Raw genomic sequence first — 25,504 nt, 5'->3', positions numbered from 1 at the left:
TATCCCCTGCATCGGCAGGCGGACTCTCAACCACTGCGCCACCAGGGAGGCCCCCATGTTTTTTTTTAAATAAATTTATTTATTTACTTTTGGCTGCATTGGGTCTTCGTTGCTAAGCGCGGGCTTTCTCTAGCTGTGGTAAGCGGGGGCTACTCTTCTGTGTAGTACGCGAGCGGTCTTCTCATTGCGGTGGCTTCTCTTGTTGCGGAGCACAAGCTCTAGGCATGCGGGCTTCAGTAGTTGTGGCTCACGGGCTCTAGAGCACAGGCTCAGTAGTTGTGGCGCACGGGCTTAGTTGCTCCGTGGCATGTGGGATCCTCCCGGACCAGGGCTCGAACCCATGTCACCTGCATTGGCAGGCGGATTCTTAACCACTGTGCCACCAGGGAGGCCCTACCATGGTTTTTTAATAATGCAGGTTTAAGATACGTAAATGTTGGGACTTCCATGGTGGTCCAGTGGTTAAGACTCCACGCTTCCAATGCAGGGGGCATGGGTTCAATCCTTGGTCAGGGAACTAAGATCCCACATGCCACTCAGCCAAAAAAAAAAAAAGATACATAAATGTGGAGAGGCACATATATTATCTATTTGTAATATTTTTTTAAATGAACCAGAGTTGAGCCAACTAGATTTTAATGTCTTGTAAGGAAAACAAAACACATTTCATTCAACTATGAATCCTCTGATGACTAAGCAGCTCATGAATCTGTTTCAACAACAGTAAAAAAGCAGCAAACACTAGAAATATTTAGAAGCCATCGTACAGTGGATGTGTGGAGATCTCCACGTGAAGTGACATCACACCTACCGTAGTGTCATTGCTGGTAACATAAACCAGGACGTCAGAGGAGTTCCTGCCATTGATGTATCGGTAGCAGTTCCAAACACAGCTGATCAAGTAACCCTGTAAGTAAGTAGTGATTGTTAGAGATTTAATTTTCAAAGTTCAGACAATTTACAATATCATCATGGATAAAGCCATATTGCAAAATGTTCATTTATGTAAATTTTAAACACACATGAACTCTACTAAACCGAAAAGGCTTTAAAATTACAAATGATGGATATAGTAGCTTTCTGGCCAAGGGTGATACTGTAGCCTTACTACACAGAAGGTGATGGGGAAGGGTGGGGCTGAAAGGAGAAAGAGAATTTCCAAGAAAAGGAAGTTGAAAGGAGCAATCGCTGCAAACACTTACTGCCCACAAAGAACAATCAATTCATTAGCCGATTCTCATCACACTTTAACTCTGGGTCTTTCGGATCGTTATTCTATATCATTATATATGATTTTATAATACAAGTCAACTTTTTTTTAAAAAAAATGTTCATAGCACATTAATTTGCTCTGTGGTCAGTACAATTCACTAAAACATTTCCATTTTCACAATGAAATATCCACAGAAGATAATTAAAATTAAGGTCCAGGATAAAGACATGCTGGAAATAAAGCATGAGCTCATGGGAGATGTTTATAATACGAAGTCTTTGTACTTTCATTCAAATCATGTGTAATCAGATTAAAACAAAATGATTTCAAAGCCCCTTTCTAGCTTTGAAATTCTTTGATTAAAAGGTTAAAGATGTGGAAAAAAACGGAGCCCTCCTACACTGCTGGTGGGAATGTAAAACGGTGTTGCTTTAGAAAGCAGTCTGGAAGTCCCTCAAAAGGTTAAACTGTTAAATGTGGGGACTTCCCTGGTGGTGCCATGGCTAAGAATCCGCCTGCCAATGCAGGGGACACGGGTTCGAGCCCTGGTCCGGGATGATCCCACATGCCGCGGAGCAACTAAGTCCGTGCACCACAACTACTGAGCCTGCGCTCTAGAGTCCGCGTGCCACAACTACTGAAGCCCACGCGCCTAGAGCTCGTGCTCCACAACAAGAGAAGCCACGCAATGAGAAGCCCACACACCACAAAAGAAGACCCAATGCAGCCATAAATAAATAAACAGTTAAATGTGACCCGGTGGCTACACTCCAAGGTATATACCCAAGAGAAATGAAAACATATGTCCACACAAAAACTTGTGCACAAATGTTCACAGTAACATTATTTGTAACAGCAAAAGAGTAAAAACAATCCAAATGTCTGTCAACTTAGGACTGGATAGACAAACAAAATATTCCATTGTATGGTATATTCATACAATGGAATATAATTCAGCAATAAAAAGGAAGTTCTGATAACATGCTACAGCATGGATGAACCTTGGAAATGTCAAGGAAGCCAGTCACAAAGGACCACATATTACATGATTCCATTTGTATGAAATGTCCAGAAGAGGCAAATCCATAGAGACAGAAAATAGATTAGTGGTTACCAGGGGATGGGGGTAAGGGCAAATGTCATACGGTAAAAGTGTTCTAAAATTACATTGTTTAACCACAGAGCTGTGTTTATACAACTCTGTGAATATATTAAAAACCAGTAAATTGTACACTTAAATGGGAGAACTTTATGATATGCGAATTATATCTCAAGAAAGTTGTTTTATAAAAAAAGAAGACATTTAACAACAAAAGGAGTGCTTGTCAACACTTTTCAGAAGAGTGAGGTAAATGTTCTGTTGTGCACTCAGAATGCTGTCTTAAGCTGCATTCATACTTGGTGGTGATTATTTCCTACAGTGAGACTTCCTGTGATAATGTTAATATGAAAATGCATAATGCTATTTTAGTAAAGTGTTTTCTGAATGGTAATAAACTGAAACCAGAGATCAACAATGAGAAAGAGATGGAAAGGGCATTTTTCTTGAACAATATGTTGAATTTACTCAAATCTTCAGTTTACTCAACAACGCTCTTGCTTCTCTATTAAAACAAACAAACAAACACAAAAACCCTGGACTCATTGAGAATTTTAACACAAATAAAAATGGAATGCTTGGACATATTCTGTTGGGTACTATATAAGAAGGCTAACCAGTCATCCATTATTTTAGCAGTGAACAGAAGGTTCTTTTAAGACAAGAACTCTTTCTGATGTGAGGCCTCCAAAATGACAAATCTATAACTGAAGGTTAAACTGCGGAGGGGAAATACCCAGTGTCTGGGGCACCATACGCCCAGTCAGCATTCTTTTTTTTTTTTTTTTTTTTTTTGCGGTACATGGGCCTCTCACTGTTGTGGCTTCTCCCGTAGCAGAGCACAGGCTCCAGACACGCAGGCTCAGCGGCCATGGCTCATGGGCCCAGCCGCTCCGCGGCATGTGGGATCTTCCTGGACCGGGGCACGAACCCGTGTCCCCTGCATCGGCAGGCGGACGCTCAACCACTGCGCCACCAGGGAAGCCCTCAGTCAGCATTCTTGAATGCCCCCTGCAACACAAGGAGCGTTCACCCACTAAACACTCTGATGGGAGAAAAACCTGGCCTGTTGTCTCTAAACTTATTTCAATGACCAATAACTTATTTCAATGACCTTATTTCCTATTTGACATTTCTGTAATCTTGAATAAATTAAATATTTGGTACATTTCCAAAATAGACTTGCACTGACAAGAGTACATCCGTCATCTACTTGCAGAACTAGGTGGTAAGCGTTGTTCCCTTTACTCAATTAATCTCACAGTCACCCTTCACAATGTTTTCTTAGCTATTACTGCTATTTGGTAAATGAAGAAACCAAGGCTCTGGTCACATAGCTATATGGCAGTGACACAGGTAAATCTAGGTCCTCTGACTCAAAATCTCAAGTAAGCATTTCCAATAAAGATGTAAATGCCTACACAGTTAAAATGCCTTTTTTGAGAGCAGTGGGAGGTTCCGGCTTCTGGGTAATGGCACAGGGTAGCTTGGTCAGACTAACCTTCTTCCAGGTAAAAATGGTAAAATCTGGAATAAACACACACAGACACACAGACCCTACTTGAAAGCAGGGCTGAAGGGGAGAAGAACAGGCAGAAGCTAAAGGGGAGTCTACCCTTGAGTGGCAAACTGCAGTGAGTGGGATTTGAGGGTCTGAAGCCTGTTGCCAGCGGCTCTGCCCACTCTCCACACAGCTGGTGGTCTGACTGAGAAGCCAGGAAGTTGGGGTGTTGGGGTAGGAGCTGCAGGGGCAGGAAGTCTCAACATCCGTGTATAAAATTCACCCGGGGGGCTTCCCTGGTGGCGCAGCGGTTGAGAGTCCGCCTGCCGATGCAGGGGACACGGGTTCGTGCCCCGGTCCGGGAGGATCCCACATGCCGCAGAGCGGCTGGGCCCGTGGGCCATGGCCGCTGGGCCTGCGCGTCCGGAGCCTGTGCCCCGCAACGGGAGAGGCCACAACAGTGAGAGGCCCGTGTACCGCAAAAAAAAAAAAAAAATTCACCCAAATCCTTGATCACTAAGCCACAAATGCAGTAACAAGCCATGCAGAGTATGTTGTATGGAGGGCAATGCAGACCTCAGTGACTTTCAATGAATCATTTTCGTTCTACTCCTCTTCAACACATTACCATTTAAAATGACTTTTCTCCCTAAATGCAGCTTCTTCAAAACTCACCAAGGCTTGGTTTTTAAAGAATTTGGTAATTTTATGCCAAAATAAAGACAATGAAAGATGTTAAGAATTAAAAGTTCAAGGTCTAACTTGAGAATTTTCTACTTATTACTAGCACACAAGCACAAATTATAATGATGTTTTTATTATTAGGTTTACAAAGATGAAAAATTGCACTCGACAGATGAGGGTGAGGGAAACATGGCAGATGGGAGTGTTAAGGCATTCAACTTTAGGGGAGATCAATTTGACAAACTATCAGAAACCTTCAAATTACGCATACCCTCTAATTTCAGGAAATAGATCTTGAGAAAATAAATGTATAAGTATACAAAAGATGTATTTAATATATTCATTGCCATACTATTTATAAGTGAAAAAGTAGGAACTATCTCAATGTCCAATAATAACTAATTTATAAAAATGATAAATTCATAATAGATTGTTAACAGAATAATGTTCAAAATCGATTACATTTTTAAAAACAAATTACAGGGACTTCCCTGGTGGAGCAGTGGTTAAGACTCCACACTCCCAGTGCAGGGGCCCCGGGTTTGATCCCTGGTCAGGACACTAGATCCCACATGCATGCCACAACTAAGAGTTCGCATGCCACAACTAAGGAGCCAGGCAAGCCGCAACTAAGGAGCCCACCTGTTGCAACCAAATATAATAAATAAATAAATAAATAAATATTTAGGAAAACCCCCCACAAATTACAAAATAATGTATACAGAGACTTGCAATGGATGCTATGGTACTTAATACACAACACATAAACGTACAACATTATATTAATTTATTTCCATCCAAACAGATTTTAGAAGAACCCTGGGTTGGCCTGTGGAAGTTTGGTTAGTGTTTATCTCTCTCATAAAGATAAGAGAAGGAACAGAATTGTGAGGAATTCAAAAAGCAGTTCAGAAATCTAAAACAAGATAACAAACTAACGGAAGTTTGCTTACTTCTTTAGCATTCATGAATACATTTAGTAATATTTAGACCATAAGTAAAATCTTCATGCTTACCTTAAAAGTCAAGATAATGCTGATAAACAGAAGAATAATAAGGACCAAACAGGTAGGATTCACTGACATGATATCATCTTTGTAAGGAAAATCAGGAGGCTACAAAAGAAAAGTACCTCATTAGCAAATCTCATTAATGATCCAGGATTCTATTCCATAAGCATTAACCAGATGTGCTTATCAGAAAGCAATTAATTAAAGCAGATAGATAGTTATTATTTAAGGACACTACAACATTTCTGGTCTACCTCTACTAATGAAAAAGCTAATAAACAGTGTGATGGGGAGAGGCTAGTCTGTTCTTAATTCAGGCAGTAACTCTCAAAAAGAAAATTCAGTGGAAGATTCATGAGGCGTAAAGACGTAATTCTGCCCTCCAACCATATAGAAAGTTAGAAGTCAATGGTCTTTACAACACCTCAAAATTTGGATTTTCTGCCAATTCTGGACCATTCTAATGCGCTTGTATAGGGCAAGGGGGAGAACCCTATTAAAATAGTGCCTTCTCAATATAGAGCATTTTTGCTGATGCTACTTCTCCTCAAAGAGCAGAACCTTTATATTAGTAGGTATTTACAGCACTTTTATTTTATTATTTTTTAAAAATTTATTTATTTTATTTTATTTACTTTTGGCTGTGTTGGGTCTTTGTTGCTGTGCGCGGGCTTTCTCTAGTTGCAGCAAGCAGAGGCTAATCTTTGTTGCGGTGCACAGGATTCTCATGGCGGTGGCTTCTCTTGTTGCAGAGCACAAGCTCTAGACATGCGGGCTTCAGTCGCTGTGGCTCGCGGGCTCAGTAGATGTGGCGCATGGGCTTAGTTGCTCCACGGCATGTGGGATCTTCCCGGACCAGGGCTCGAACCCATGTCCCCTGCAGCGGCAGGTGGACTCCCAACCACTGCGCCACCAGGGAAGCCCTACAGCACTTTTAAAAAATCAAAACTGGGCTTCCCTGGTGGCGCAGTGGTTGAGAGTCCGCTTGCCGATGCAGGGGATGTGGGTTCGTGCCCCGGTCTGGGAGGATCCCACATGCCGCAGAGCGGCTGGGCCCGTGAACCATGGCCGCTGGGCCTGCACATCCGGAGCCTGTGCTCCGCAGTGGGAGAGGCCACAGCGGTGAGAAGCCCGCGTACCGCAAAAAAAAAAAAAAAAAAAAAAAAAAATCAAAACTGTTATATAGAATGGATAAACAAGGTCCTACTGTATAGCACAGGGAACTATATTCAATATCCTGTGATAATAATTGAAAAAGAGTATGAAAAAGAATATGTATATACATGTATAACAATCACTTTGCTGTACAGCAGAAATGAACACAACATTGTAAATCAACTGTACCTAAATTAAAAAAAAAAACGAAAAACAAAAAACACAAGTCCTACCATCTGACCATAATGATTAACTACCAGGTCAAAAGAAACCCTTTTAGGAGGACTGAAATCTGCTACTATGGTTCACGGGAATGACAGGATGTCACCGTGAATCTCGTGCTCAGCATTGATCGAAGCTCTCATTGCAAACGGCTTACACAGTATGCACAGAAGGCAGCCCCGTGTGCGGTCACCCTTCATCTCTCCTCATCACCCACTACTATGTGTCTGGATCCCACGTGAGCAGTATTCCCAGACATAACAAAGGAGAAAACTCATGACTCATGTGCCTGGCTCCTCCTCCCCAGGATGAGCCCCGCCTAGTGGTTTTCAGAGTCTCCTTTCACTCTGGCAAAATACCTAAGGAATAAAATCTAAGTCACTTTTTGTGATCAGCTCATCAAACTGGCCCCTGCCCTTGGAGCCTAAAAAGGCTGTCTGTAGTACTGATCTCAAAGGGCAAAAATAAAACAAACCGATGTTATTTACAGGACCAACACAAAATCATATTGTTTCCAGGAATATGGAAAAAAAAAACAACAACCGCTATTACAGTGGAAATATATGAGCCTTTCCACAAAGATCTTTACACTTTTTCCCCCAGAAAAGTGAACGTGGTTTCTACATCCAGTTAAGACCTATAAAAACACACACATAACTTACTTTAACTGTGTTTTACAAGACTCCACATAAAAAGAACTGGAGCTAGGATTAAGTGGTGCTCTCTAGCAGCCTTCTCAGATAAGCCTCCCCAGATTCAGTGTATATCTCAACTTGTCAACAGGAGGGGCAATATCAGTGGAAATTTCATGTCCCCTTTCAGTGCCGTCTCTTAGGCACTGTGATAACCTGCAGGCCTCGCTCTTGCAGCCCAGACTGATCTTCAAGTCGAACGTGCAGAAGATGCCGACTTGTACTATTTGGTTTAAAATTATACATAAAAGTAGATAGTGAGTTTTTAAACTGATATGAGGATTATTGTGAGCACCACCAATATTATGACTTCACAACTGGGTACAGAGTGACTGAACAATGCAGGTGGAACAGGAAGTCTCGGTCGTATCTTGAGTGTTCTAAACGTTGGCCCGCACATTAGCCTTTCTCCTCCTTATAAATCTCCAAATACATGGGATGGAGCACACAATATACTCTTCAAGTAGTCAGAACTGTCATGTGACTTGCCTTGGTGTCCCCTTACTCCATACCACCCTCTCCCGGCCCCCTCACGTGATGGGCTCTGTCGAGATCATGTTTCCTCCACAGTTCCAGGATGATTTTAGGAGCTCAGTGCCAGATCGTTATTACAGAGTAAAATTCAAGTCCTTAAAGACAGAGGTAATTCTACAGCCTGTTCATCACATATAAGCCCCCTCATGCAGAAACACTTAGCTGTTATCACAAGAGATGATACATAAAATTAGCACATGGGAAATAACAACAGTATTTTCTTGACACTACACTCTACGAAAACATAGATTTGTTGAAAACTGAACATTCTATTCTCTCCATTTAAAGCATTCTAAGATTTTGAAGAAATTAAATTTTAAGGTACATAATTTAAAACACAAAGATTAAAAAATGTGAAGGCACAGAAGTACTCTAATCTCACACCCTCCATGAGCTTCTTAATAGCCAGCCACCAATATTCACTCACATGGTCACAAAGGACATTTAATATTGTAGAAAACCAGCCCCAGAAAGAAGTTTGGGGCTTCCCTGGTGGTGCAGTGGTTAAGAATCTGCCTGCTAATGCAGGGGACACGGGTTCGAGCCCTGATCCAAGAAGATCCCACATGCCATGGAGCAACTAAGCCCGTACGCCACAACTACTGAGGCTGCACTCTAGAGCCCGTGAGCCACAACTACTGAAGCCCGCATGCTTAGAGCCCGTGCTCCGCAACAAGAGAAGCCACTGCAATGAGAAGCCCGCGCACCGCAACGAAGAGTAGCCCCCGCTCGCCGCAACTAGAGAAAGCCTGCGTGCAGCAACGAAGACCCAACTCAGCCAAAAATAAATAAATAAATAAATCTTTTTAAAAAAAGAAGTTTGAAGAAGAAAGGGGTTCTATGGTCAAATAAGTTCAGGAAACAGTACATAGTAGAGTTCCACTTTTCCCATACACATCAGAGGCAAAAGGCTATCCTCTGCTGATAATTGAGCAAATTGTATTTTACAAAAATAAGACAATTAGTAAGTAGCTTGTAAATTAGGCAGGCACCTCTAATACCATCATCACCAACTTAGCTACCTCAGGGGGTTATGTTTTCCCAAAAAGCATTCTAAGAGATAAAAAATCTTATCTTTATTCAAAAATCTCTAATCAGTAACTCAGATGCAAGTTAAAACGCCACAAATTAACATGTGTGTGTATGTTTATCTCTACATCTTTTATATTTCTATCTTAACCAGGTCTCCCTCACAAAGACACATAGTAATTATAAAGGTCATATACCAGCTGTCGTATGTATTCCTGGATGGAGTTTGGATAAACAAGCACAGTGACTGCAACCAAGGTGTTCAGGGCGAAATCAAAGATCTGGTAACAGAAGAATGGGATGATCCAGGCCGCATGTTGCTAAACATAAGACAGGACAGGATGTTAATATTTAATATGTTCAATATTACAAAACATTATTTTTTTGAATTCAGAGAAATCTTTTCTTAATCTGAAGGGAAACGGAGGAGTGGAAGTTCACTTAAGCGTGTCATGATGGCAACTTGCTAAACCAAACAAAAGCAGTCAACCAACAAGCCTCAGTGAACACTTCTGAGACTGCAACACTGGTTTTCCACGTAACATTAGCAAGAGATTTAAACTTTTAAAGATTCTTACAGGAAACTAAGAACAATCATTCCTTACTTCTTACAGATAGCTGCACAGATTACATGTGTAAGGGACCAAGGAAAAGGCCCAGGACCTTATTTCTAAGCTGCTTACCTTGTATGCTCCATACGTAGCCATTGCACAGATCAGGATCATGAGAAGAGAAATTGCGATAGCAATGCACATGTCTGCAAAAAAAGTTTTTTTTAAAAAAGAAAGAAAGTCAGTAGTAGCTCCACTGTTTTAACATCTTTTACAGTCACTCCTCAAAGGCAGTTTGTTTATAAACCAATTATAGACAAGAACTTTATACTAAGTTAAACACCAGAGTTCCTTTGGAATCTGAGACGATGATTGTTAATGGAAGCAAAGTGCCTAAAAGATTTTCTCCCTAAATCACACATAGGTCTATATTAAATATATCTATAAATATATCTATGTATATATATTTCAAAGTTTGGTCTTCTGGTCCACCGAAATATATATATAACAAATGAGGTATTCTTTTTCTTATCAGGACCTTTATGTCTCTGTTTAGTCTAGAGCCTGCCAACCTCTCCAATCTCCTCTCATCTCATCCCACACTTTCTTACTCACTGTAATCCAGCGATACCATTTAGTTCACTAAACACAGCCAAATCATCCCACGCCAGGGCCTCACATTTGCAGTTCCCACTGAATAGAAGAAATGTCGCTCATATTTTCACATGACTGGCTCCGCCTTTTTAATCATTCAGCTCAACACCTCCGAGATCTTCCCTGGCCATCCTAGCTAATGTGACCCTCCCAGTCATGCCCACGTGACTGCTGTATTTTCTTTACAGCACGTTTCACTACTATCTTGCCTATTCGTGTACTCTCTGTCTCTGCCAGAGGAACCTTCCTGAGGGAAAGGAGCTGCTGTGCCTCGTTCACTACTGCGACCTCAACGCTGAGAAGGTGACAGATGCCACATGTGGGTGCTGAGCACTTGTACTGTGGTCAGTCTGCGTTGAGATGTGCCGTAAGACTGAAATGTCCTCCACATTTCAAGGACTTAGTATCAAAAAAAAAAAATCCCATTAATGATCTTTATACTGATTACAAGCTGAAATAATATTTGGGATAAACTGAGTTAAATACATTATTAAAGTTAATCACCTGTTTGTTGTTACCTTTTTAAATGAGGCTACTAAGAAATTTAAAATTACTTGTGTGCTGGCATCATCTTTGTTGAATAGAGCAGCTCTAGTACAAAGCCTGTTTCACAGTAGGTACAAACTGAAGACTTATTCAAGAGGTCATGTTACCGTATCTTTAGGAGATTCTGATTAGAAGTACAGTACATCTGGGTTTCTGAAGGTAACGTGTAGGGTTATAATCAGGCTAAGAGAGTACAAAAACCCTTGCAGTAAAGTATCTGTACAGTGCCGACAGTTTCCAAGGCATTTTCACAGATACCTCGTTGAGTCTTCATTACTCTGAGGTAGACGTTACTGTGCCCAGTGAATGGATTATGAAACCAGGGCTCAGAGGTTATGTAACTTGCTGAGACAGCATGTGCATCAAAAGGCTAAACTATGACTAATCCAGCTCTTATGACTCAGATCTTTGGCTCTGCTCTACTCTACTATGCTGCTTCTACTTAAGCTTTAAATACTGACCAAATGAACCAACCTAGGCTGCCACTTGCTGCAGGTATTTCTCCAAAGGAAAGCATTCCAGTTCTAGAGCCACCCACACTATATCCTCAGCTTCAGAGATGAGAGGATATTTTAAGCAGGTTTACAAACAGAATCATACGGTCAAAGTACTTTCTGTGTCCGATGTATATATATCAACAAAGACCATTTGCCACCTTAAGAAAAATGAAGCTTCCTTAAAATGGTCTCTAGATTTAATGCAGTACATTTATAATAAAGCTGATGACTTTTACTAAAGGAGTAAAAATTTGATTCTCAAAAAAAAATGAAGGTTATAAGAGAATCAAGAGGTAATTAATACTACTCAGTATTTAAAAAGAGTATGATTTCTCTCAGGATACATATATATTTTATAGTTTACTTTATAATTTTAATGCTAAATGAACTCACCTTCCCTTATTATGAGGGAAGAGGTACCAACAAGGACATTTCATGTATGCCTCATAGTATTTTTGCCGGGCAAGTAACCTGCCCAAGGCTGCCCAGCTAGCAAGTGATGGGTGAGCTATTCTACCCAGAAGTCTAACTCCAGAGGCAATGCTCTTAGCCACCATGCTACCCAGCTGTGAAGGAGGTAAAGCAAATGCAGTAGTGGAGGTCAAAGTCCTGGGAAACCAGAGAGCCTCCCTAAAAGGAGTGGACATCCTTTATTATGTGCAAAGCCTATCAGAACTTGTAGTAATCTCTAAAACTTGAAATCAGGCAGAAATTTATTATTTTTTTGTCTACTTTGACGGTTTCCAAATTCTGTACAAGTCTATTTTATAATGAAAAAAAATTAGTTTTATAAAAGCTAGCCCACTAGAGGATACTCTTTGACTCCCTCATAGATCTTAAGAGAAATAGAGAGACAGACAGATAGATAAACAAGCAAACAAACAAATCCAAGGCTTTATTTAAAAATATAAATATAATAGTTATATTAATATTTATGTTATAGTAAAATTTATATAAATTATCTTTTATATTAATATTAGGCATATCAATAAAACCTTTATTAATATAAAATATTAATACAGAAAAAAAACACTAAAATCTTGAATAATTTTATGTCCTATTCTGGAAAAAAAAAAAAAGAAAACCACTCCAGAACAAAATCTCCCATAATCATTAAAATTTTTTAAATTCCCATCTTTTTCAAAGAATATAAAACTCAGGAGAAATTTAAAAGGCACAGATAAAATGAAAGTCATAAAGTATCCTATCACCACTCACAATGAGATACCACAGAAAAAATGTTAATTTGAGATGAGGAAATTTTCAAAATGCTATTCCTATAAATGACTACACCAACCACACTGAACGGACTGAATATATCACAAGCATGTAAAACAGCTTAGGTAGGATCAAAGCGTAAATCAAATAAAAACACAGAGCAGAGAAGATAAAACAGGTTAATGAACCTTGCATCTCCTAGCAACCCAGAGCACACGTCACCTCCTCTGAAGTAGTGTGCAGCGTACCATGGTGAACATGAGAGTTACTCTGAGGAATGAAAATTCATTTCTTTTATAATTATGTCAACAGGCAAATGAGTAACTGGTCCTACTAACAATATAGGAATGTTTACAATCAGTAAAGTACTGGTCGGTGACAGGAATATCCTTTACTTATTCTATGCACAGCAGCTCCACCAACCAAAGTCAGAGCACACTGCCGGCAAGGTGTTTCCTAAATTAAATTCCTGGCTTAATGACTCAGTTCTAATTTGAAAAGGTTCCAAAGAAAAGCTATACCACAGGCCACAAAGGCATAATTAGAAAGCATTTCCTGATACTTAGTCAATTAATCATTGAAATAGAGTAGGCATATAAAGGAGTTCCCTGAAATGCCTTTGTTAAAATAATCTATTTCTAGTTCTACTCTTCCTTAACATTTCTTGGGTTTGTGTCCTTCCCATAAAACTGGTAGCTGGATAGAGAACGAGCACCTGATTTATGCTCCCACATCATACTTCCCTAGTCACAAGTCATTCTTATGGCTCAATTTTCGGCCATATTTTTGGCTCATGAAAACAAACAGTATTTGGGGTATAGTTCACCATTAAGTCCAGAAGAAACTATTTTCAGATGAATTCCCAGCAACAATATGAGCTACTGAGAGCATAATACAAAAGCCCTCAACCCCTGTGTGGGGTAAACACAAAACCCAGGTAAGTCCCTCCTATGGGGCCTCACGTTCTGAGGTTGAAAGCTTAGGGAAGAATAAGCATAAGGCACTAAATTTTATTCCCCTAAAACAGAAGCAAAGCTCTAATACACTTTTTGTTATTTGTGTGGCAATTGTTTATAACTTTTTATTGAAGTAAATTCAGAGAGAAGAGGGGTTTCTTGTAACTTGCTAATTTACAACTTTATTCTTAAACCCAAAATTTATTTCATGAATACTAAATAGGTGTGTAACATGGGATACAAATGTGAGGCTGCAGAGATTAAGAGGACATAATCTTTGCTCTCAGGTGCTTAGCATCTACTAGGAAGGGATGGAAGAATTCAATAGCAGATAACAGAAAACAAGCTAGGGGAGTTCAGAGGAGACAATATTTTCAGCCAAGAGGAACAAAAAAGAATTTATGGGAGGATGTGGTGATTTGGGCTGGGTCTTTTTTTTCCCCTCATAAATTTTTTGTATTAAGATATAATTCACATTCTATAAAATGCACCCTTTAAAAAAGCATATAGGGCTTCCCTGGTGGCGCAGTGGTTCAGAGTCCGCCTGCCGATGCAGGGGACACGGGTTCGTGCCCCGGTCCGGGAAGATCCCACATGCCACGGAGCGGCTGGGCCCCTGAGCCATGGCCGCTGAGCCTGTGCATCCGGAGCCTGTGCTCTGCAACGGGAGAGGCCACAACAGTGAGAGGCCTGCGTACCACAAAAAAATTAAAAAATAAAAAATAAAAATAAAAATAAAAATAAAAAAGCATATATATAATTCAGTGGGTTTTTTAGTCATAAAGTTGCACAGCCATCACCACTAATTCCAGAATATTTTCATTCTCCCCCAAAAAAACCCTCTATATCCTTAGAAGTCACTCCCCATTCCCCTCCACCCCGCCCTCCAGCCCCTGGCAACCATTGAGGTACTTTCTATCTCTTTAGATTTGCTTATCCTGTACATTTCATATAAATGGAATCATACAATATGCAGCCTTCTGTGTCTGGCTTATCTCATTTAGAATAATATTTTCAAGGTTCATACATGTTGTCAGGTGTTAAAATTTAAACTATAAGTTACAAAGGATTAGTTAGTTAAGTAGTATACAGAAAATGTCAAGTTCAGAGAAGCTCTGTTAACTCCTCACTTTCTAAGATAAGGAAATTAGCTCCTGCCAGCTATTCTCATATTGAGAAATCTATACTGACATAATTAAGTCTCATAAAGGTTGCTTATATAAAAACAGAAAAACCTGGACTTCCCTGGTGGCGCAGTGGTTAAGAATACGCCTGCCAACGCAGGGGACACGAGTTCAAGCCCTGGTCCAAGAAGATCCCACATGCCGCGGAGCAACTAAGCCCATGCGCCACAACTACTGAGCCTGTGCTCTAGAACCCGCGAGCCACAACTACTGAGCCCGCGTGCCACAACTACTGAAGCCCACGCGCCACAACTACTGAGCCCGCATGCCATAATTACTGAAGCCCATGCGCCACAACTACTGAAGCCTACACACCTAGAGCTCGTGCTCTGCAACAAGAGAAGACACTGCAATGAGAAGCCCGCGCACCTCAACGAAGAGTAGCCCCTGCTCGCTGCAACTAGAGAAAGCCCGCGTGCAGCAATGAAGACCCAACACAGCCAAATATACATACATACATACATAAATTTATTTAAAAACAAAAACAGAAAAAGCAATAAGGAGCATTTATATTTTTTGTAATTATGGTCACTGGAGAACCAAGATGTGTGACCAGACCTTAAGAGAAGGAAATAAAATAAATTTAATAAAAAATATGCACGATCTATTTGCAACAATTCTGGAAACATTACTGCTGGACACTAAAGAAGACTTGCACAATTGGAAAGGCATAAGTTTTAATTAGACTTTTTAAAGATTTCACATCTCTAAAAACTTACTAGAAATCATGAAGTTGTACATTTAAAATGGGTAAGTTTTACAGCATACAAAGTATAGCTCAATAAAGTCGTTTTTTAAAAAAAGATGTACAAACTACAACATGTAAAGATGTTGCTTCTCCCTAAGCTAGTCAACAAATTTAACAGTCAGAGATATACAGCAATATTCCTGACAACTGGACATGTGGTGCTCAAGCACAGAAGAAAAAAATAATCAAGAATAATTAGAAGATTTCTGAAAAAGAAGGTAGGGTTAGCCCTACCATATACTACACATATTTGCAGGAGAGGTGGTGAATTAGCATCAAGCTTTCATTCCCACCTTCTAAAGTGCCTTCCTATTCTGCAGAGGCTAGAAAGCTAAAATCTAAATTTCCCAGATTCCCTTGCAACTGGGTGCTGGAAGCATACAGGTTTTCCCAATTAGACGCAGACACATAACAAAGACTCTCTCTTCTGACCAAACACCTTAGGCTCTATCCTTGGCCCATTTAGTCAAGTTTTAGCAAGAATCCTACAGAGTTAGTATACCTCACTCTTGATATCCAATCACTCTGATATCTGGTCAAATTCCTTATTTTTCACCCTTAATAGCATATCACCCTGGTCTGCCTTTAGCAAGAATCCTGTTGAATTATCTAGCAAGAATCCCCCAGCCTTGATGTTTCCTCTTAGTGATTTCCATTCGCTGACCTCCACCCTGCTTCTTGGCTATAATCCCTACTTGTCGTTTTTGGAGGGGGAATTGAGCTCGATTTTTCTCCCCTACTGCAAGGCCCCCACTACAGTAGCCAATCTTGAATAAAGTCTTCCTTATCATCTTTACCAAGCATCTGAATAATTTTTTCATTAACACAGTAAAGTTGAAAAAGCAAGTCTCAGAAGAAGATGTACTGTGTGAATCCACAATATAAAGTTCAAGCACATGAAACTTAAACAATAGATCACTAAGTGATACAAATATACGTCGTAAGTTTATACAGAAAAGCAAAAGAATGATAAACAGTTCAGAAGAGTGGCAGCTATCTCCAAGATCAGAGGGGCTCTTTCGAAAGTTAAGGTAAAATTCAATTCCTCAAATCAAGTTGTGGGTGCACAAGTACTTACAATTACTCAGCTTACTTTATAAACATTGTTTTATACTTATTCAATATTTAATAAGAGGTAATCCTATAAAGAATGAGGAACTCCAAATTACTGTTAATGAAAACAGCAAGATAGGTGTTCACTGTATAGGAAACTTTCCTGAAAGGTTTGAATTTTTTCAAAATAAAGATTTGAAGTAAAAAAAAAAAAAAATGATCCTAATACTAAATCTATGTTAAATTGTAAATCACATCCTAATTTCAAAACCACTGAAATGCAAACAACAACAAAATGCATCATCAGAGAAGTAGCACTGGACACCTGTGCTAGTTTAGTTCCTGCTCAGTCGCTGGCAAACTCAAACAAATAAGGAATTCTACAGGCTTAATGTATCTAATTTTAAAAAACTGATTTAGTAAAGTGTTTTTTTTTTAATGGTTTTCTTGTAGGCAAAGTGGGGAAATGTCCACCAAGTTTGGTTAAGTGGAACATCGGATAAGGAGGTGAATGATTCTACCAGATGTCTTCCATTTGTCTTTCCAAACCCACTCTCACCATCCAGTTATCCGCCCTAGCCGGCACACCGGTATGGGCCATCAACAGGGCTCCCTTACCCTGCGGCGTTAGTTGAGTTCACTCAATGAGGAGTCCAGACAAGGGATCAGGGAGAAGAAGAGGCTGCCCCCTGCTGTGAGGCTGCCTCGGGTTGGCCCTAGACCAAAAAGGTAGCATTGCTCCTTATAAGGAGTTCAACTCCGTATGACTCTCATTCCTAGCTCTAGTAGACACTGCCTCCCATCTCTCCTTCAGATCTAGGGATGGTAACAGCTGGTCTTGATTAAGCAAATTACTTCACCGTCCCTAGTGGTCTTCTTACACCTCCATCTTTGTGAAAAGATCTTGAAAATAAATATTCATTGAATTATCCTTGTAAAAAAAATGAGATGTAGTCAAGGTGTAGAATATGTAACCTTTTGAGCCATGTGACTTAAAAGATAAAGAGATGGGACTTCCCTGGTGGTCCAGTGATTAAGACTCTGTGCTCCCAATGCAGGGGGCCTGGTTCGATCCCTGGTCAGGGAACTAGATCCCGCCTGCCGCAACTAAAAGAGCCCACATGCCACGACAAAGACCTGGTGCAGCCAAATAAATAAATAAATAAATAAATATTTTTAAAAAGAGAGAAAAAGCTAAAGAGATGACAGGATGGAAGGACGGGAGGGTAGAGGGATGAAAATAAAGGGCCAGGATGGTCCTGTGGCTCCGCTCTCCCAGCTGTCGCATACGTATGCCTATTTCCTCAAGACACTGGCACGTCACGCACAAGTGGACAAGCTCTGCAGACCAAGTGCCCTGCTGGTTTGAGGGTATGTGAACAGACAGCAGGTAGGCAGCCTGGGCCTTTCCCAATGTGGTGCCAAGAGCCATATGGAAAGCCTCAGCCAATCTTCTTTTCCCTTCTATTTCTTAGTTTGTATTACCAAAACTCCCAAACATACACAGAAGTATAATGAATCTCCAGCACCCATTTTGTTTGGATTGTTTCATCTCTTCACTTCTGTCCATTCTACCACTGGTGGAAATCTGGACTGTTTCCAGTTTTTAGCTATTATGAATAAAGCGACCGTGGCCATTTTTATACATGGCTAATGATGGACACAAGCATTCATTACTGGAGGGTACATACCTAGGAGTGAAACTGCTGAGTCATAGGGTGGATGTATATGTATGTATGTATGTGTGTATATATATAGCTTTGGTTTTCCCAAAGTGGTTGAACGATTTACACTCCCAGCTGTAGCTTGAGAAATCCAGTGGTTCCAAAGCCGTATCAACAGGTGGCATTGTCAGTTCTGTTCATGGTGCCATTTTGAAGGGCTGGAGTGATTCACTACTGTGCTTGTAATTTGCATTTCTTTTACAACTAATAATGTGGAGAATATTTTCATGTGCTTATTGGTCATATGGATACCTTCTTTGATGAAGTTATCTGTTTTTCTCTTCTTGATTTCACCCAGAAGCACTGACTATAAAGACTGTCCTTTCTCCAATAAATGCAGTAGTGTTTTTATCCTAAACCAGGTTCCTATATACAGTAAACAAATTCTTCATTATTTTTATGGCCGTTTCCTCCCCAGGGCAGGTGAATAAAGTAAGTTTGGCTTGAAAGACAATTTTGCTACAAAATGAATCAGAAATTAATTTGGATGATCTCTTTGGCATTATGTTTGGCTCTAACACTTCCGGTTACAGTTCCTTACCAGTCCATTAAAATTTCACAAATAAAATTTCATGAAGTCTACTTATTTGAATTTTACCTGTTTCTCTTTGCCCCCTCACGTCCTTTTTCCGTTCCAGAATCTAATCCAGGGTCTTGTACTGCATGTAGTTGTATCTCCTTTGTTTCCTCCAATCTAGGACAGTTCCCAGACTTTCCTAGCATAGTCAATTTTTGATTACATAAATGTTTATTTGTAAATTATAAATATCTATTACAAATTTTTGTATATAAAATATGTAAAAATACAAACGTTGAAGAGATAGGTGTTTTAAAAAAGAGAACTCTTTATATTTTTTTCTTTATCTCAGTGGATTCTCCTATATGCTCCATTTTAATATAAATCATAGGGATCTGACTTTCTTCTACCAGATCACTTTTTTAATTATTATTATTTTTATTAGTTTCTGCTTTATAACAAAGTGAATCAGTCATACATATACATCTGTTCCCACATCCCTTCCCTCCTGCGTCTCCCTCCCTCCCACCCTCCCCATCCCACCCCTACAGGCGGTCACAAAGCACCGAGCTGATCTCCCTGTGCTCTGCAGCTGCTTCCCACTAGCTATCTACCTTACATTTGGTAGTGTATATATGTCCATGCCTCTCTTTCGCTTTGTCACAGCTTACCCTTCCCCCTCCCCATATCCTCAAGTCCATTCTCAAGTAGGTCTGTGTCTTTATTCCTGTTTTACCCCTAGGTTCTTCATGACATTTTTTTTAAAATTCCATATATATGTGTCAGCATACAGTATTTGTCTTTCTCTTTCTGACTTACTTCACTCTGTATGACAGACTCTAGGTCCATCCACCTCATTACAAATAGCTCAGTTTCGTTTCTTTTTATGGCTGAGTAATATTCCATTGTACACATGTGCCACATCTTCTTTATCCATTCATCAGATGATGGACACTTAGGTTGTTTCCAGCTCCGGGCTATTGTAAATAGAGTTGCAATGAACATCTTCGTACATGTCTCTTTTTGAATTATGGTTTTCTCAGGGTATATGCCTAGTAGTGGGATTGCTGGGTCATATGGTAGTTCTATTTTTAGTTTTTTAAGGAACCTCCATACTGTTCTCCATAGTGGCTGTACCAATTCACATTCCCACCAGCAGTGCAAGAGTGTTCCCTTTTCTCCACACCCTCTCCAGCATTTATTGTTTCTAGATTTCTTGATGATGGCCATTCTGACTGGTGTGAGATGATATCTCATTGTAGTTTTGATTTGCATTTCTCTAATGATTAATGATGTTGAGCATTCTTTCATGTGTTTGTTGGCAGTCTGTATATCTTCTTTGGAGAAATGCCTAATAGCCAAAGGAATCTTGAGAACGAAAAACGGAGCTGGAGGAATCAGGCTCCCTGACTTCAGACTATACTACAAAGCTACAGTAATCAAGACAGTGTGGTACTGGCACAAAAACAGAAAGATAGATCAATGGAACAGGATAGAAAGCCCAGAGATAAACCCACGCACATATGGTCAACTTATCTTTGATAAAGGAGGCAGGAATGTACAGTGGAGAAAGGACAGCCTCTTCAATAAGTGGTGCTGGGAAAACTGGACAGGGACATGTAAAAGTATGAGATTAGATCATTCCCTAACACCATACACAAAAATAAGCTCAAAATGGATTAAAGACCTAAATGTAAGGCCAGAAACTTTCAAACTATTAAAGGAAAACATAGGCAGAACACTCTATGACATAAATCACAGCAAGATCCTTTTGGACCCACCTCCTAGAGAAAGGGAAATAAAAACAAAGATAAACAAATGGGACCTAATGAAACTTCAAAGCTTTTGCACAGCAAAGGAAACCATAAACAAGACCAAAAGACAACCCTCAGAATGGGAGAAAATATTTGCAAATGAAGCAACTGACAAAGGATTAATCTCCAAAATTTATAAACAGCTCATGCAGCTCAACAGCAAAAAAACAAACAACCCAATCCAAAAATGGGCAGAAGACTTAAATAGGCATTTCTCCAAAGAAGATATACAGACTGCCAACAAACACATGAAAGAATGCTCAACATCATTAATCATTAGAGAAATGCAAATCCAAACTACAATGAGATATCATCTCACACCAGTCAGAATGGCCATCATCAAGAAATCTAGAAACAATAAATGCTGGAGAGGGTGTGGAGAAAAGGGAACACTCTTGCACTGCTGGTGGGAATGTGAATTGGTACAGCCACTATGGAGAACGGTATGGAGGTTCCTTAAAAAACTACAAATAGAACTACCATATGTACCAGATCATTTTAGGAAAAGATCACATGGAGAAGTGAGATACACTCCTGCTCTGTCCTTCTGGATAAAATCTTGAGATGACTACCACCATTCCCAAAAGATATCAACTTAAAATTTCTATATACCGGGAATTCCCTGGAGGTTCAGTGGTTAGGGCTCCACGCTTTCACTGCCGAGGGCGCGGGTTCTATCCCTGGTCAGGGAACTAAAATCCCGCAAGCCGTGAGAAAACAAAACAAAACAAAAAAATTGTTATATACCATAACTTTCAAGCACAATTCAAAGCAATTGATTGTACCCATTTCAAGGACTATTTAGTTGTATCCTCATGTATGTTAAATATAGAAAGGTTTGTCAGCCATGATGATCTTTGACCTACAAAGTTCTTTTTAAAAAGAGATCAAAACATACGAAAGGAAAATGTAAGAGGAAAGTTAAAAAAAGATTCACTCACATGAATGAATATTCATCCTTTTGTATCTTTTTAACCATGCAATTTAAATGATCAATAGGTAGTCCTAAAAGTAATTACAAGCTATTCATTCACTTCTTTCAAATATATGAAATATCAGAGAAACTGCAAATGCACTGGAATTAATATCCAGGTCATTACAAAACAATTACTATTGTAAGGTCTTGAGTACCAGCAAGCCTCTGAGGTCAGGTAAATTAAGCCTATACTGTCAGACAGTTCACCACCCAGCTTAATCTCCAGCAATCAGAAAAAGGCAGGCAGTGTGACTATCTGATTCAGATACAAAGAAGTTTTAGATGATTCAGATACAACTGTATCTGAATCATCTAAAACGTCTTTGCTAACCCCAATTACTTAGAAAGGGAATCCTGCTACTGGAAACAGTGAAAGATAACTTATTTTTAAATGTCAAACATTGTATTTATAGGTTATATAGTCTTTTAACTCAGGGGAAGGAAGGCAGAGAGATATTAATTTAATATTAATGGAATTCATTATCTTTCTGGAGGAATTCATCAGGGTAACAGGGTTATTGAGAACAGAGAGAATGAGCAATATTACAGCAGAAGTCACGTCTCAGTCTGACAAGGTCCCGAACCCCAGGATGATATAATGCCTTGGTATCTACTAGAAGCAATGGTGGTAGGAGATGATAGACATAAAGCATCTCCTGGCTTTGCATTTACTTCACTTCCAGCTCTTCTCAGGCTCCTCCTCCTGACCTCTCATGTCAGGGCTCCTTCGGGAAAATTCTCTTTACTATCTCCCTAACGTAAATACCATCCTGAAGCTTATATCCTCAAATTTACCTCCACCCAGATGTCTGGTTCACATATCAAACTACCTTTTTAATCTCTCCACTTTAATATATCTAAGTAAGAACAGTGAGTGAAACAGTGAAATACATTGAGCCCTTATTATGGGCCACACCCCATTCGAAGCATTTTTCATACACTAACATATTTAATCACAACAATCCCACGAGGTAGATACTACGATCACCCCTATATTCAGAGGGGGAAACTAAGCCACACAGACATCAGTAACTAGCCCAATGTTATCACATTTCACACATGGCAGGGTCAGGTTTCAAACTATGGTCTCCGGCCTCAGAGCCAGACTCCTAACAACTATGCTAAGCCACTTAAGTCAATCGAGGGGCTTCCCTGGTGGCGCAGTGGTTGAGAATCTGCCTGCCAATGCAGGGGACACGGGTTCGAGCCCTGGTCCGGGAAGATCCCACATGCCGCGGAGCAACTAGGCCCGTGAGCCACAACTAATGAGCCTGTGCGTCTGGAGCCTGTGCTCCGCAACAAGAGAGGCCACGACAGTGAGAGGCCCGTGCACCGCCCTGAAGAGTGGCCCCCGCTTGCTGCAACTAGAGAAAGCCCTCGCACAGAAACGAAGACCCAACATAGCCAAAAATAAATATAAAAATAAGTAAATTAATTTAAAAAAAAAAGTCAGTCGAGTTTTCTCCAAGGTGTGTTCCCATCTCCTGACTCTAGACTCTCTCACCCCAGTAAGGATGCAGACCATATATACTCAAGTTGAAAAGTAGGAGTCATCTTTGATTCCTCCCTTTCCCTCACTGCCCATACCAGGAAGTTCTGTCAATCCCACCTCCAAACCCACCCTCTTCCCCATCCCCAGTGTAGCCTGGATCGCAGAGAAACACCCCCCAATCCAGTCTCCAGGCCTCTGTACTCACACACCCAGTCCCCTAAATGTATCCTCTGCTCAGCAACAAAAGGGATCTTCTGAAAACACATATCAGTTCATAACCGTGGAATTACTAAAAACCACTGAATGGTTTTCTCACTCCGAGAATAAATTTCACAAGTCTCACCCTGTCTGTTGAATGCTCCTAGTCATTCCCTAAAACTACATCTTCAGCCCCTCTCCACGTTACTCACTTTGCTCCAGACACTTTTTTTTTTTTTAATGCATTGCAAGTTCTGCAAAGCCAATGAAAAATAAATTTGCATGACCTTTTGTTTGGGACTGTGCACAGCACTGCCCCTTTCAGTTAGCATGGACACAGCTTGACTTCAGTTGTATGATGTTTAGGTTTCCATGATCTTAGAGCTGGGGGCCTAGCCCCAGCTAGGGGCTGCATACCCCACATCCACATCCCTGTGTATATTTCTATTTATCTGGAAAAAGCAACAAAATAATCATCAAAAGGATTTCTAGAATGGAGAATGATCACCTCCTGGAAGAATGGTAAATACTGAAACATAATAGAAGACACAAAAAGATATGTAATATCATTTGACCTTTCCTTCCTGCCATTGACTCCCTCTCCTCCCCAAAAGGCCAAAAGGCCCAGCGTAAAAAGGTTATGACAGGGCCTCCCTGGTGGCGCAGTGGTTGAGAGTCCGCCTGCCGATGCAGGGGATACGGGTTCGTGCCCCGGTCTGGGAAGATCCCATATGCCGCGGAGCGGCTAGGCCCGTAAGCCATGGCCGCTGGGCCTGCGCGTCCGGAGCCTGTGCTCCGCAATGGGAGGGGCCACAACAGTGAGAGGCCCGCGTACCGCAAAAAAAAAAAAAAAAAAAAAAAGGTTATGACAAAGAAACAATTTTTTAAAATGGTTAAGTTAACATTAAGATGAAAAAAAGAAAGACAAAAGAGATTTTAATGAGACTCTTACACTTAGAACAGAGGCAGAATACATGTAGCACACAAATATTTGTTGTTCTGACTTGTAATGATGGGAAGAGAGTTCAGTATCAGTTCAAATGGGCCCATGAATCAATATTTGTAATTTAATAGGAAGAACTGGCAGCTGGATTCCCTGCCCTTGAAAATACCAAAATATCTACAATAGTTGTGTCTGATGTACTTACTGGCATCATCCATGAACTCAAAGTCACCCCCGAGTTCAGAACTTGAAAAGTGATACTGATCTGGATCAGCCAGGGCACTCAGCAGAATCAGCAGTACCACGGCATTGATGATCTGCAAGAAAGAAAAAAGTGTAAGTAACCCCAGTATATGGTCCTTATAATAGAACATTACATTGACCACATGGAGTTTAACTTCAACAGCTGGTGGCCTTTCAACACGAAGCCCCACCCATTGAGGGAGCAGGCAAACATTTCCTTTAAAAAAAAAATTTTATTTATTTATTTATTTTGGGCTGCTTTGGGTCTTCGTTGCTGCATGCAGGCTTTCTCTAGCTGCGGCGAGCGGGGGCTACTCTTCGATGTGGTGCACAGGCTTCTCATTGCGGTGGCTTCTCTTGTGGAGCATGAGCTCTAGGAGCATGGGCTTCAGTAGTTGTGCCTCACGGGCTCAGTAGTTGTGCCTCACAGGCTCAGTGGTTATGGCACGCAGGCTCAGTAGTTGTGGCGCCTGGGCTTAGTTGCTCCGCAGCATGTGGGATCTTCCTGGACCAGGGCTCGAACCCGTGTCCCCTGCATTAGCAGGTGGATTCTTAACCACTGCGCCACCAGGGAAGGCCCAGGCAAACGTTTCTGAGGCAGACACTGCTAGCCCATTCATGCAGCCAAGGGCACATGGCTTGGTGTGCAGTTGGCTTTCACCTCACTGTCCCCTGGGCCGGGCACCCTAGAGCAGTGAACAAACATGCAGCAGCACTGACGCCCGTGGTTGGAAAACCTCTCCAGCTAGCCACTCACCAAACATTTTTCACAGCTTCAAACAATTAGAACTTTGAGCCCATCCAGGAAGCAGTGTCAGAGGATGAGTGCAAAGCTACTTCGTGGCAGACCCTTACTTCTGCAGGAGCACAGGCAAGCCGCTTTCTATCCCAGGCCCCCATTTCTGTCTCCTAGAAACTGCTGAATATATTTCTCTCGGGAACTTCAAACTCAGCCCGTCAAAGCGGAAACCATCTTCCTTAACACCTCCCACCTCTGCTCCTACTTTCCTGTTCTCTATCTTACAAACCAGCATCACCATTAATAATTAAA

At 40.7% G+C, this 25,504-nt stretch overlaps 1 protein-coding gene across 1 annotated transcript in view; it reads right to left on the bottom strand.

Moving 5' to 3' along the window:
• LAPTM4B (lysosomal protein transmembrane 4 beta) overlaps positions 1-25,504 on the bottom strand; it is a 72,665-nt gene that overhangs the window by 20,585 nt on the left and 26,576 nt on the right. The window contains exons 2-6 of the mRNA XM_060116260.1: positions 24,416-24,527; positions 9,823-9,896; positions 9,337-9,459; positions 5,514-5,612; positions 812-907 (exon numbers count right to left, since the gene is read on the bottom strand). Of these exons, the coding sequence (XP_059972243.1) occupies positions 812-907; positions 5,514-5,612; positions 9,337-9,459; positions 9,823-9,896; positions 24,416-24,527 (504 nt within the window). The remainder of the gene's footprint in view (positions 1-811; positions 908-5,513; positions 5,613-9,336; positions 9,460-9,822; positions 9,897-24,415; positions 24,528-25,504) is intronic.

Source organism: Mesoplodon densirostris, chromosome 13 (genome assembly GCF_025265405.1).
Source record: "Mesoplodon densirostris isolate mMesDen1 chromosome 13, mMesDen1 primary haplotype, whole genome shotgun sequence".
Classification (NCBI taxonomy): Eukaryota; Metazoa; Chordata; class Mammalia; order Artiodactyla; family Ziphiidae; genus Mesoplodon; species Mesoplodon densirostris.
Note: the sequence above shows the minus strand (reverse complement) of the source record. Positions and strands in the feature narration are given on the sequence as shown.